This window comes from Acipenser ruthenus, chromosome 7, assembly GCF_902713425.1.
Source record: "Acipenser ruthenus chromosome 7, fAciRut3.2 maternal haplotype, whole genome shotgun sequence".
Taxonomy (NCBI): domain Eukaryota; kingdom Metazoa; phylum Chordata; class Actinopteri; order Acipenseriformes; family Acipenseridae; genus Acipenser; species Acipenser ruthenus.
The window spans coordinates 1,043,177-1,058,445 of record NC_081195.1 but is presented as its reverse complement, the minus strand read 5'-3'; the positions used below and the strand labels follow the sequence as shown (position 1 = coordinate 1,058,445).

The following is a 15,269-nucleotide window of genomic DNA, read 5'->3' as shown; positions in this document are numbered from 1 at the left end:
GTACCTTGCTCCTTTACCATGACCATCTGATCTCCTTATCCACAGTACAGAGGTTTAAAAAGGTAGAGCTCTGGTATGAGTGTGTACTGTAGTCTCCAGTAGATTGTGGTTAAGCCTGGAGGTGGAGACACCCTATCCACTGTACGCAGTCAGAGCAGGCTTGCCAGAGAGTGCTGCTTGCCTGTCTCACTGCCTCTCCCTCTCTGTCAGGAATGGCAGCACATTTCCAATGTGGACTCTGCCCCCTTTTGCTGCATTAAACGGGTCACAGCTGCTGCCGTGTCGCAAATGCAGATTCCAGCTTCCTTAATCTGTTCTAGCTCCTGACACCACCTTACATTCCTCAAAGGGAGGCCAGCCGGGGAACTGACGAGATCAAGAGAGAAAGAAAAAATACAATGAAAAGGATTTGATCCAGCTACTTCGATTGTGTTGTTGCTTTGAGTTTAAAGTTTTGATATAATTGGGTTTTAACTTGATTTTGATGTTAACAGATAATGCCATTTTCATGTATTTTTTTTTATAAAAAAATGATATATATATAAGCGATAAGCTGTGTCCCTTTCAGTGGAAATATTTAACTGTGTGTCTCCCACCTGTCCCACAGACTCAGTAAACCAGCATGCATTCAGACGAGCTCTCTCTCAGTCCAGCAGACAATGGGTGACTCTAATGGGTGTGGACAAACAGGAGCCTTTTCAAAGTGAACAAAGTGTATTTTAAATGTTTCAAAGCGATACGCCCTGTTCTATACCCTCCTGTGACCCCAGTATAGTATTACAATACAATTACAAAGCTATTATCAAACACCTCAGAGGCACTTCACAGCCCTTAAAGTTTGAATGCTTCATTGTAAAAAAAAAAAAAAAATCTGAATAAAAGTGTTTCAATAACACATGATTACAGGACTTTTGGAAACACAACTCCTGGGCTCTCACTTCTTGTAGAAGACCACTTGCAATGTACAGTATTGTGAACATAGACATATCTGTAAGACTGTGTAGTAGAAAGTAAGTGCTGTTCTTTTAGAAATAATAAATACATCATTATTAGTTACAGTATAGGATTTAAGTTTGTATTGCTTTACAGTTTCAAAAGCTAACAAGACCCAGCAACTGCAAAGCCTTGAGTGGACAGAACATTTGTATTCCTTATTTTATTTTAGTGCATATATATATATATATATATATATATATATATATATATATATATATATATATATATAAGCTGAGCTGTCACAAATCGTATTCCCTGAAGCAGGAATGTGGAAATGTGTGCACACTATGTTAAGCTTGAACTAGGTCTGCAATAACAACACGTGTTTTGAATCTGAAATTTGACTGGCAAATTTGACTGACTCAGAATTCTCAGTACAACATGGCTACTTTTCTGTGGCTTAAGGGACCTGTTATGAAAACCAGCTAAGTAGTGTATATTTTGAGATTGAATTTTGGTCACAGAATTTGATAGTTCTGCAAAACCTTGACAGTCTGACAGCTGGTTTGCTTTTCCCCTTTAGCAATGACTTCAGGCAGCAACACCATAAATCTGACCATTTAAGAATGACACCACTATCCCCAGTTTCTTATACACAGTAAACATGCTTGGGGAATTACTTTTCCATTGTTAGTTTGGACGCACACTTCTGCAATGATGACAATGTGTCGGTATATTGCCAAGTAGAGCCAATGGCAACACCTTACATGAAGAGTCTATAATTACTGTGTATTTACATATTAGTTACTCAGTAAATACATGTGCACTTACACATAATTACAATGTTGTTATGCATAGTTACAATGTACTTAACATGTAATTTTCTTCCATGATATAACCCTAATACTATCCATAACCCTACCCCCTAACCCTAACTCTAACACTAACCCAATCCCTAACCCTAACCCTAACTAACTCTAACCCTAATATTATCTCTAAACCTAACCCTAACTATAAACCTAACACTAACCCAATCCCTAACCCTAACTCTAACCCTAACCCAATCCCTAACCCTAACTCTAACCCTAACCCAATCCCTAACCCTAACTCTAACACTAACCCAATCCCTAACCCTAACTCTAACACTAACCCAATCCCTAACCCTAACTCTAACACTAACCCAATCCCTAACCCTAACTCTAAACCTAACCCTAACCCAATCAAAAATGTTCTAGTATTTATGAAGTGGCCCCCCATTTTTTGTTCGGACCACTGCTGAAAATTAATAAATGTCCCCCTTAAATACAAAAACATTGTGTCAGTGTTAGGTCCTTGAAACTGAATGTGATTAAAACAATTTACTATTATAATTTATCAAAAGCGCGATGAACACAATCTATGGAAATATGATTTGCATCCCACCGAACAAGGGGACACAACTGAGGCAGATTCCAAAGGCCTTGTGAGCAATGAGAATAGATCATGAAGATATAGATTATGAAGATATTGATCATGAAGATATCTCACTGACGCCTGGCATTATCACAGTCTTCTAACAGAGCTCATCTGAAGGATGAGCCAGGAGGCTAGGATATGAAAGCACCCCATTAGGATTGCAGTAATGTTAACAAGCACTTTAAACACCATGTACCATTATATTTAAAATGCAACCAGCATTCTGTACTGGGCAGGGTTATTTCCATAACCTAAAACATTGGATATGCTCACTGTGTTAGATATGTATCTATACAGATGCTCATGTGTTTACTGATTTCAATAACAGTAATATAAATCACCAGTTTGAAAGGAACCACTTTAAAATATGTATAAGACAAAATGTATGATGTGCATGCATTTAAAAATGAGAAAGATATTGATTTTGCACATTGTTCCACAGGCCTCACATACCCTAAAGGTCAGGACCAAACTACACGGAGAAGGCACCTGAAAGCATGTATGCACGTACAGCGTCATATGCAAAGCTATGGAATTTTCTCCACAGTCTCCTTTTTTGTTTGGATAATACAGAAAGGATGAAAAATAAAATTGAATTATACTAAAAGTAGAATGTTTTCTACATGATGAGAGGTTAAGGATAATCCCAGCTCAGACATCTCTGTCCACTTAGGAGCACGGTAATACAGAGATTATATATATATATATATATATATATATATATATATATATATAGCTCAAAGAGCCTTTTTTTTTTAAAAAATATATATTTAGCTCTATAACACTTGAGAAATGTTCATGTATTCAAGAGAGGATTTAAGCCAAAACCTTATTTACAGTACATGTATTCAGAAAAAAACAATGATAATCTGGGGGGGTGTAGAGTCTGCCTGCCTGCGTGATTATTTCAGAGCCTCGTAATCTGAGGGTATATGGAGGTGTTCTGCCTGTTGGTCTGTTTGTATGTCACACATGCACTGTTACATGTGCATACAGCAGGTGATCTGTTTTTCATCTTACTGATAACACTGATTTTGTGCTTACAGACGTGGCAGGGGATGAATGTCACTGACAGCTCGAAAGAAACAACTTTGGTGCACGTAGGAGCTCCTAAAGTATTGCAATAGCGTTATTATTTAGTTTTCTTTGTAGAAACACATTGGTGTAAGCTCTGCACTTGGATAAAAGCTTTGTGCATTAGACCCACTGTCTTTACATAAAGTGTGACTTTTTCTTCTTTTTTTTTTTTATAAAAATCAACATGTACTTGTGGTCCAGTTTTAAGGTCAGGGATAGTTAACAGGAATGGATGAGCAGCTGTTTTGGAAATGTTTCCATCTGACATGCAGGGCAAAACGAGTTCAAGAGCAGAGCAGAGAAAATATCTATTTGATGACCTCATGAGAAACAGGACACTTCTTTTCTGCTTCTGGATTGAAGTTTAAATCACATCGGATTAAAAACAAGGCTTACAGCAGGGTTAAGCATTCTAAATCATCACGTCACTGAAAATGCTTTAATCACAGACATTCCAATAGCACACGTCGCCTTGCTTTCTTCCTGTAAGTGTTTTGTTCGTGCAAGAAAAACAATCAATCCGTGGCACATAGCATCTGACAAAAGGGATGGGGTGTGACAATAGAACTCTTATGGGATAACCTTATGTGTGTAAGCTCTGCTTTTACTTCAACAAAAGTGATGGCCCTATTCAGAAAGAGTGTGCTTGTTATTTAAAGGATGTTACTGTAGGGGTTGGTTTCACAGGCCCTGATTACCTTACCCAATGTAATATTAGATAGTCCAAGATTAATGCATGATACTGTACTTGTCTGGACTGATGTTAAAGGAACCAATAAGACATCACACTTAATGTAATCTACCAGAATAGGCATGAAAGCTTCCTGTATAGAGCCCAACAGTAAGTAATCACATTAGCTAACATGCCAGTAATGAGTAAAGAAAACACTGTGGGCAGCTTTTGTGTTTCTTTGTAAGTCGGTCTTGATTTATAGCAATGATATACACTATGTAAAAAAAAAAAATAAAAATAATTCCCAGCACCAAACAATGTCCCCATTGGTACGCCTTTACTGGGGGCAAATCAATACAAGCCTAAAAGCCTAACCCTAAACACTATCCTCCTGATTCCTGAATAACAGTGAAGAACAGCTTTTAAAAATGTCCTTGCAGTTATTTTCTGATATGAATTCCCTGTGGACAGTGTGTTTTTAAGCTGAAGACACTCCTGCAGTCCGTGGTTAGCAGCAGTAAGGCATGCCTGTGTGAGTGCGTGGGCTCCACAGTTCTAGTTGTTTAATGTCACTGCAGCATGCCACTGGTCCTGGTCTGCAGGGAGAGTGATGACTGCTCAATCAGGGACACCTGCCAGGCACATCAAATACACACCAAACAATCCAGCCTTATAAACAAATACTGACAGCCGTGAGAGACGGCCTTCTTCAGTGAAAATAGGAAACGGAAAGACAACTCATCCGTGCAAGTACACTGCCTCTGATGTATTGCTAGAACTTAACACTCTCAAGAACTATTAAATGTGGACAAAAAAAATACATATATCCTGGTTATCTAGATATATTACAAAAAATGTATTAAGCATACTGTAAGTCGAGGTACATCTCTGTCTGTATATTTTTAATTATTAGTTATTTATTTTAATCTAGCTTGATATATATATATATATATATATATATATATATATATATATATATATATATATATATATATATATATATAGCATTCCTTTATGTTCAGCTTTCACAGGCTTCCTGCTGGTGACGGAACACATCTGGTTTCTTAGCAACTGAAAACAACACCCTGCTTGATAAGCTTTACAAACGAAGTGAATGGCCCTCAAGATCCACCCAGTATTACACACAAAAGTACAGCGGAACATTACTATAACCATATAATCCCTGTAACAGAGATGTTGACTTCCCAGAAGCTATTTCACCCACGTTGCAGAGTTGATTTCCTGATTTAACACAGTACAGTACCTTTTCTAGCATTACCTGACTATAACAGCACCCTGATCCACACTGTTATAAGAGTAACTGCATTTCTACTGCACTGCCTGAATCGCCTTTTCAAAACAAACATTCAGCTTTACAAACCCAACCAACAGAGGACCAGAAACACTTTCAGATATACATAAAGAGCAGAACAGCAAGCCATACAAACGGACCTAAACCAAGACCTGTACAAACAGGCAAGTTAAAGAACACGCTCCACTTTACAACTAAAAAAAGAAATAAACTCTGGCAGCTCTTCTTTTGATTTAAAAAATACAATAAAATAAAATATTGTCAGCAGAAAAAAAAATGAATGCAACGGTCAGTAACTAATAAAAAGACACTAATCAGACGTTATAATCCTTCTAAGCTGCTTTGTTTCTGTGTTTCATATTGAAATCTCCAGGAAGTCGTTCAAAAACTCATCTCTCTGTAACTCTTTTAAACCTCTTTGAATGTTTGCAGAGAAAGCAGTTTCCTTCTGCCAACCTCCCTGACCAGGGCAAGAAGGCAGTGCTGAAACACTTCTCTGGAAAGAGAACTGAAACATGTCCAATAAACAAGCTGGAGCTGGCCCCCTTGCATCCTTGTTCATCCTTCATCCCCATCCTCTATTCTCCAGACTGGTCCATAGTCATCACCTGCCAGCTTGGTGTAAAACAATACCTTCATTTTCATGGATTACCACAGTAAGGGGGCATGAGAAAAGGTATCCACTCTACGGTCCCAGATTCTAAATGGTCTCAATGGCATTCCTTTCAACTTTATCATCAAGCCATCAGAAGCCATCTCTACAGGTGTAACCTCGGGTTACTTTGCAGGGTTAGTCTTTGTTGTGGAGGCCATCCTCAACAGAGGGAAAGGCCTTATGTAACGCAGAGAGCCCTGGACACTTATGCTGTAATCCAGTGGAGATGTCAAGTGGTTTCTAGTTATCTAGCCAATCTCTCTTTAAATCTCCTTCATGTTATTTTCGTGTCTGCTGTATTCAAGGCGACGGGCAAGGCAATTAAAATGAAATGTAAGGGGAGGCTAAAACCAAAGGTCATTTTCTTGGTTCTCTTCTAGCGGAGTTCATTCAGTCTACTGGTAGCTTTATTCCTATATCCAGTAAAATGACCATGTGTTGGCTAATGTTGTTTCAAACCATAGGCGTTGATGGGGGTTGTTAGATGTGGAATAAATAACACTGGAATTACATGCAGAATGCATATATTATACTTGAATTATTTTTAATTTATGGTATGCCATTACTTTAAATATTTGTCTTTAAGGTGACAAATCATTTGTGAATTCTCTGCTTAGCCCAGATTCCACGATAAAATCTTGGTGACTCTGTAATGGCTAAACACTCTAAGCTTGAATTATCACAAGCCCTTTTTTTGTACTAAAACACATTTCTGCTATCAAGTCTGTTTGCTAACTGAAGGGCACTAGCTGATAAACCTGGAAACAATGATCAAAGCAAAAACAGCAATAGAGAACAAACAAAACACACATTCTAGGATATGTGTAGAAAGAATCCCTTTTTAAAGCTCAAGGTAAAGTGCTTGTTTAAAACAATAATACATCACTTTCTTCTGTCAGGCCTTTACTGTTTTGTCACTAGTTTAATTATACTAATTATTGAACAGGATCAGTTCCCTCCAGTACGTTGCAATGGCTCACCATTGTGCACAGACACACTGTATTAGAGAGCATGTAAAACGTTTTGGATGTGATTCAAGGAATCGCTGATTAACACTGTGACCTTTCATTTCTTTTTCAATGTGCAGAGCCCAGACGCCCATCCTTCTTACTGCCTGAGATTAACCAGCACGACACACTTAAACACACAGCTTGGGTTTTATGTTTTGTTGCCAAACAATTAAAGCTTTTTTTAACCTGGTTAGCTTTTTGTTTCTGGTTAAAGGCAATTAAATGCAACTACATATATAGTCAACAAAAATTATAGACGGTGATCAATTAAAATCAGTTAAAACAATACCGACTACCAATCAATCCTTTCAAGCAATGAAGAAAACAGACGACATGCATCCCATCACAGAACCTGTGCTGCTGTTAGAAATATAAAAAGGTGGGAGGACGAACATTGTATTAATAGCAAAGAATTCATTAAACATCTGTTCATTAGATTAGATGGATTGTGTTGACTGAAAGCCAAATATTACATTAATACATTTTGTAGAATTCCACAACTTTTCCAAGACATACTTTTATTTAGTGATTTTTCAGAGGCTGTCAGTTAATATATAAAGTACAGCCATCACCTACAGTCTTCAGAAGAAGCTTCAATAAAGTAATTGGACTGCTAGATCTTTAATAAGAGACTTGAGACACATTCATCCACTATCCAATGACAGCTCAAGAGGATGCTGTGCATTTAGCACTGCAGTGAGACCCTCCAGAGATGCAGCCAGAATACAATCCGATACCTAAAAGAACAAATTGCATTACAATACTTTTTCAATGTATTAATCTCTGCTCTACCAGGCTTACATTTCTCTGCATAGCACACTTTAGCGAAGTCCCCAGATAGCACAGGTCATTGTTACAGAGTCTCTGTCTAGCTGCAGCTATAGCTTTGAGGTTTATAGGAGTGCCAACAAATCATTCCAATCTTTTGTCAACATTCAGTTTGTCACAGGTACCCAAACAGGTATTTCAGACAGGACAAAGAGACAGTTTGACAGCCAGGTTGGGAAGGAGGTGGGAAACTCAAAAACACGGGCTGCAGAGAGGGGCAGGTTTAAATGTACAAGACTTGGAAGTTACCATTAGTGGTAAAGTCGATTGGTGGTTGACAGGAATGGGTAAGGAACCTCTTTGGTCTAATCTCTACTTCAGCGTGTGTTGCTAGTATTTGGCAATAGAGGGGCAATACCGTGATACTTCAAGCCTGGGGAAGGGTGCCTGGCAGAAACGTTGCTTTGTTTTTAACATTGTTCTTTTTAAATAATAAATAACAAAGAATGGACATGTGATCTCTGATCTAGTGTTATGCTGTTGCACTTCGATTTCCATCGATTGTGAGCAGTGTTTGGATATTTGATATATGAGGAAGCACCCAGTTAGTTACAGTACATGATCCGGGTTGCTTGTATTTCCCTTCAGCAAAAACAAATCTATGGTAAGCAGTACGATGTCCAATATAGTCTTTTCAAATGGGCTTTGTGCACTCACAGCTTGATATTGATTCAGCATCATTGCTGCATCTTGTAATAAGTATTACTAAATATAATCGAATTATATGCAAATACGGTACTTGGTATGCAGGCATTGTAACACTGCAGTGAAATGAATATCATCCTATACATTGTATCTGCAGCATTACAAGCAATGCAGTATAAGTGGGGAGTAAATCAGACCGCAACTACCACAACCTGCTCCATTACCTACTCTGTTCCTTAAAGAACAGGGAGAGTGTTTTTTAATGTTAAGTAACATGCTTATGATTGATGAGTATCAAAGAGATACCAGTACTTTGCTTGTTATCGATGTGTTTAGACCATATTTCATTGTCTCTTATACCTTTTTAAATCCTTTGTCCCACTCTTGAAGCAAGTGCAATGTTTTCCCAACTTGTTCTGACAACAGCATCAATATTTATAAAAACTACTGTAGCAAGAAAGGTTGCTAGTTTAAATTGCTAGTTATACAGATAGACAGCAATTACATTTTTAATAACCCGTGATTGATCAGCTACGCATCCTCACAGGTTTTTAAATTATAAATAATAAGAAATACGCGGCGCTGTTATCCGCGCCGCAAACAATAATACAAATAATAATAAATAGGGGCGGGACACTCCCCCACATGGTCTCTGATATTTTACATGTTGTTAGTTTCCTGCATGTGCAAAATTCTATGCTGTTTTCCAACAATCAACTGTTACTGCAAAAACACCCTGTGGCAGAGCTGAGGCATGCCCTGTAAATAGTGTACTTTTGGTTGAGTTTCTACATAAAAGATAGTTTGGTTTGGTTTGTAAATAAAAATGTGTAACTTTTGCTAAAGCAAATTGTGTGTGCTTTTGTTTTGTAGCTGTTTTTATCCACTGTGTTGGTTTTGTTTAGTATTTTTGTACTTATGTGCATTGTTGTATATATCCTTCCACACTAGTGCTATACCATTGCTGGTATCCTAGCGACGGCCACCAGCCACTACATCTGCCTGTGTAAATAATAAAACCTGGACCCCTGAGCGGCGTTTTCAAGCTCAAACCCTCTGTGTCTCTCTCGCCTCTCAGCGGCTGCCCACACAGTAACAGAACACCCCCCGTTACACGCCCATTTAATGGACCCTGCCATTCAAGTCCCTTAACCCTCAAGAAAATCAAGAAGAGAAAAAAGACAAACAGGAGCGGAGGGGCCAGATCTTTGTTAAACAGACTGGATTCCCTTCCACCAGCTGTCTGTGCAGTGGTTGCAATAAAGGGCTGGAGCTTCAACGTGTGGCATTGGGTCTAATCCCTTGACATCACATTGGTTATCACATTTTCTTTCTTTACACTATTAGTAGAATCGGAAAACCACTGGTGATAAACATGCAATTGGAAAAATAACCCAAATCAGAGCCGATTCCCTTTGGCTGAAGGATATTCATCTAACACAATATAAAAGACAGTGTTATGGTGCATTCTCTACAATGCATTCATATGACAGGCAATTTTGGACTCCAAATCTGCTTTAAAACCACCATCAAGTGCACATGAATGCTCTCCTTAAAGAAAGTTGATGACTACAATCTATATAAAAGTCCAATGTTCTCTAGCTAAAAACATAGTATAGCTAGGCACAGCATTTGCATGCATGGTAAATATATGGTGAGACACAAAGAAGCATGGCAATGATAATACCAATAACCAAAAAGCATTGTAAACAGAATTCCACGTGGGTTTCTAATGGGGATTCATATGAAGACTCAAGCTACACTCCTAATGCACTAGTATCTATTATTCTATCATTCTCACTCTCTCTCCCTATATATATATATATATATATATATATACACTGTATATATACTTACTCAGCCTGGGGTCAATCGCAACATCCATGAGCCGTTCACACAGGTAATAATCATTTGGATTCAGATTGGGCAGCTGCCTCAACATAGACTGCTTGGGAATCAGATAGAGCACCTCAGCAAGATCCCCGTCTTCAATAATAGACATCCGCTTCACTGAACTCCTCCGTGCCGGCTTGTCTGGCATCACGCCTGTGCTTCTGGAGGAGCCACACAGTTTTCCCAGACTGTTTAAATTGGGAAGCAACGGCATGGTCTCCACTAAACTGGTCTCCACTACAAACCACAGCAAGTGCTGGGGGCTGTGTGTGCGTTGTTGATGGTCCAGCACTGTGCACTCAGCTCACAAGAAGCTGCCTCTTGTTCACTTAAGAAGATTAAGGATGATGTATTTTTAGTGATTATCTTCTAAGATGGTCAGGTGATCAGGGCATTGAATCCTTGCAATGAATGCAAGTCGATAGGGACCAGTCCCAGATCAGAATATTAAAAAGAGTGGTACCAACATTAATATCCGGGGAGGGGACCGTCTGCAAGAAGATTATTCAAAACCTGCAATTGCTTTATAACTGAGCTTTTAGTAAGCTTCTCCACATCTGTGCAATTAAAACTCCATGTCTATTGTTAGACTTTACCAGAGTCGTTCAGATTGGATTTTTTAGAATCCAAGCTATAAGAAAATTAATATGTATTGCTTACTTTGTATAAATCAGAGGATTTCATATTTGTTTTAATTTTCCAATGCACAGACTGCAGTTAATAAATTATGTTTCATGAAGATAACAATCTTCACAATTTAAAATATTTTCAATAAAAATTGACACAAATTATTTTTTACAGAATGTACAGTAATCTAGCACCAGTTTAACTACAAACCTGTGTCTAAAAAATAAATAAATAGATCTTACAACATGAGATAATGATGGAGATCATTGCCTTCTTCAGCTACTACAAGATCCCAGAATTCTGCATGGCCTTCAGAATTAGAATTAAAGTGAAACCAATGTATTTTTAAATACCAGTAGGCTCCATATGACTCACACTAAACACTGTTGCATTTGTCAGTGAAACATCATGCAATTTCCCACACAGCTCACTGACCAATACCATACCAGCAGGGGTCTTGCTACGGGTTTGTGGAGACCCAAGTTGAAAGCTCTAGTCTTGGTATTTGAAACACCTGCTTTACTTCATTCACCATGCAGTAAACCATGCCTGTCCCTTTTGTCCTGTGTTGATTGTATTTTATATGATTTGTTTCATGTATTTTACTCCTCGTTTTCTTCCCATTTTAAATGTCCTCTCACCATAGCAACCTGCAAACCAATGCAGATCAAAGGGCCACTTTCATTGACACAGCCTAGCCAATTGCCTTTTTTCACAATCCTGTACGCCTTGCTATGCTTAATAAACAAGAAGTCCAGAACCACAAATCGGATCTGCATTAATCAGCATTAATATAATGCCCTTCCAGCAATCACTAATCCCAGCACAGAGGAAAGGGATTACCACCCACAACCGCCTTTCACTCTCAAAATCTGAAAAGACGTTGCACATCTTGTTAACAGAATCAGATTACAGAGAACTGCAGTCATTATATATACGGGATCAAACTATATGGGAAATGTGTGGTATTTTATATATTTGTGCATCTGTTCACATCTAAATAATAACACATCATGAATAAACCATATATCGGTGACATATCTAGAGAAATAGCTAAATAACTAAAAAGCATGATGTGGAAAATACTTTTCTTGTTTTCCATGTTCGCTTCCCCGTTGAAAAAGAAAAATCATTGCTAAATGAAGAAAACATTTTTTATAAATGCGGCTGGGGATTGGAGGGTGCCATCTCTCAACAGGGTTGTTGCTGTGGTTATTTTGAATGTTTTTTTCAGTGATGGAAGCGGCTGTGAACATCAGAAGCATGCTCAAATCTGCTGCCTTTTTAAAACATTTTCAAAAAACTAAAAATTAAAAGCTGAACATTTTAACTATTTTAATACTGCTGTAAGCATTGTATTGCGCTGTTGCCAACCATTAAATAGACATTGCATAATTTGATTCAATTAATGGAACACACACATAAAGTTCCAGTCAATGTATTTGCTGGCTGCCAGTTGTCATATTGCACATAAGCACTGTGGACATGCTACAGTCTTCCATATTGAGTAGTACTGTATGAATATGGACATTTCAGTCATTACATATAACTGAAATAAATGTTGCAGGGTTACTACAGACATATGTATATACACACAAGTCTATTGAATAAGACACTGAAACTATTTAATTTGTTATCCTAGGGTAGCTATTTGTAAAAATGTAATAAGTGCTGAAAGATAATTGAGATAACTACCCCCAAATGTTTTTTTTTTTATCATAATAATGTAGTATCTGTTTAATCTTTGAACAAAACAGCATTAAAACCCACATCATTTTGCAAAACAGCAGAAATGAGAATACAGCCTAGTGAAATTAGATTTTAAAAATAGCAGATATCGCTTTGTCTAATCAAAAGGCATAATAAAACATGTCCCATCATCGATTAATGTACTTTCATTTTAAACATGGGCTTTTACTTGAAGGTGACCTTTCCATATATGTGGAAACAGCTGTGGGAGGGTTGATCTACAACACTGTGTCCACAATAGAACTCCTTCAAAAACAACTTTGCTGAAGAAAAAGCAAGCAGGCGGTTATGTAATCTGAGTCTAAAAAAACTAAAAACATAAGGGCATAGCACCAAAGGAATGGAATGAACAATTCCATTTCGCATTACATACGTACAGACTCTTGCACAGTATGTATTCCTGCACAATATGAAAGAACTCAACTGGCCTTGTGAAGAATACACTGTAGTAAATAAAGGGTTAGAGGGTGGCTTGATACAGATTAGGCACACCCATCTACCGGTATACAGTGCCTGAATATATATTTCATTGTATAAATTGAAAGACAGGACAGGATTCAAACGTGCAGACAGTCTGAATCGGTAGAAACAGTGAGCACTGCAGTCTCCTAACCCGACTGCAGCGTCTCCTAACCCAGCTGCAGTGTCTCCTAACCCAGCTGCAGTGTCTCCTAACCCAGCTGCAGTGTCTCCTAACCCAGCTGCAGTGTCCCCTAACCCAGCTGCAGCGTCTCCTAACCCGACTGCAGCGTCTCCTAACCCAGCTGCAGTGTCTCCTAACCCAGCTGCAGTGTCCCCTAACCCAGCTGCAGCGTCTCCTAACCCAGCTGCAGTGTCTCCTAACCCAGCTGCAGTGTCTCCTAATCCAGCTGCAGTGTCTCCTAACCCAGCTGCAGCATCTCCTAACCCAGCTGCAGTGTCTCCTAACCCAGCTGCAGTGTCTCCTAACCCAGCTGCAGTGTCTCCTAATCCGACTGCAGCGTCTCCTAACCCAGCTGCAGCGTCTCCTAACCCAGCTGCAGTGTCTCCTAACCCAGTTGCAGCATCTCCTAACCCAGCTGCAGTGTCTCCTAATCCGACTGCAGCGTCTCCTAACCCAGCTGCAGCGTCTCCTAACCCAGCTGCAGAGTCTCCTAACCCAGCTGCAGCATCTCCTAACCCAGCTGCAGCGTCTCCTAACCCAGCTGCAGCGTCTCCTAACCCAGCTGCAGCGTCTCCTAACCCCACTCCTTGTTTTGTTTTAACTCATAGTGTATCCCCTGCAGCTCACATAAAACAGCATGCAATTATGACTGCATAGTCCAGAGACCAGAGCCTTAACAACAGATGGCCTCTGGCTTCCTCCAGCCCTCCTTCAGCAACAGCAAACCTTTAACAAGCAGTTTAAAACTTGCAACCACCCCCCGTTTCTGTATGCATCCCCCTTACCGTCCAGTCCAAAGCAGGAGGTGATTTTCTGGGCATACTGACACAGCCCCTCGTAGTGAGATTCCTCTGCCTGGCCCTTCTCTCCCATCACTGGATACAGGCTGGAGCAGACGAGCCAGGAAAGCAAGGCTTTTTCACTCCAGCTCCATCAATAATTCAGACAGCACATAAAAAACTGCTGAGTCCGAGATCCGGCGCCCAAGGCCACCTCTTAAGCACTTATCTTATTTGTTTTGATGCCGCTCAGTTAGCTCGGGTTACTGTTCAGTTCTGCTCAGACAGTCCTGCTGCAGTGCAACAAGTGGATCACTAATGCAGTATATGGGTGGGGTCCTGTCTAATCAGAACAGTGGATGGGTTTGGTGGTTAGTGCAAAAGACACATGCAAGGAGACGTGGGGTTTGAATTTCAGCTCAGACACTGGCTAGCTGTGTGACCTTGGCTGTGCTTCAGCCACGCCCTGCTGTATAAATGGTTAGAATCCTTGCAATTAGGTGAATTTATGTAAAATGTACGGTACTTGTACATCTCAGTAACCGGTTTACTAATTATTGTGTAGCTGAAGTCCTTATTGTTTGTATGTATTGTAAAGCTTTTTAAAAGGTCACGTCCACAGTTTCCACATGGCTTAATAAACGTTGTTGCTGCAAAATGTGAATATTACAGCTTGAAGCCTCCCTCTTCCCTGTGCTGCAGAAGCAGAGGCAGACTCAGACACAGCTATTTACACTATCTGCACCACTTAGGCCAAGGAGAAATATAGGTAAGACTCATATCACACATGGTAAATCCCAGGTGGTCACTTAGAAAGTCCCCATGCTATGCTACTAGAAAACCCACCCTATCCACACACACACACACATCTGGTACTGGTACTGAGCGGGGAGTACAGAGACACACCTGGTACTGGAACCGAGCGTGGAGTACGGAGACACACCTGGTACTGGTACTGAGCGAGGAGTACGGAGACACACCTGGTAC

At 39.5% G+C, this 15,269-nt stretch overlaps 1 protein-coding gene across 33 annotated transcripts in view; it reads right to left on the bottom strand.

The window, feature by feature from the left end:
* Positions 1-15,269, bottom strand: part of LOC117415467 (actin-binding LIM protein 1-like) — a 99,387-nt gene that overhangs the window by 66,465 nt on the left and 17,653 nt on the right. For 24 of the 33 annotated variants that reach the window (XM_059026028.1, XM_059026034.1, XM_059026026.1 and 21 more), the window contains exon 1: positions 10,449-10,768. The exons of 1 other annotated variant lie outside the window; for it this stretch is intronic. In XM_059026028.1, the coding sequence (XP_058882011.1) occupies positions 10,449-10,698 (250 nt within the window). In that variant the 5' untranslated portion in view covers positions 10,699-10,768. Of the gene's footprint in view, positions 1-4; positions 325-10,448; positions 10,769-14,288; positions 14,409-15,269 lie in introns of those variants that run through there. 8 more of the 33 variants (XM_059026039.1, XM_059026037.1, XM_059026027.1 and 5 more) reach the window with 7 other exon arrangements.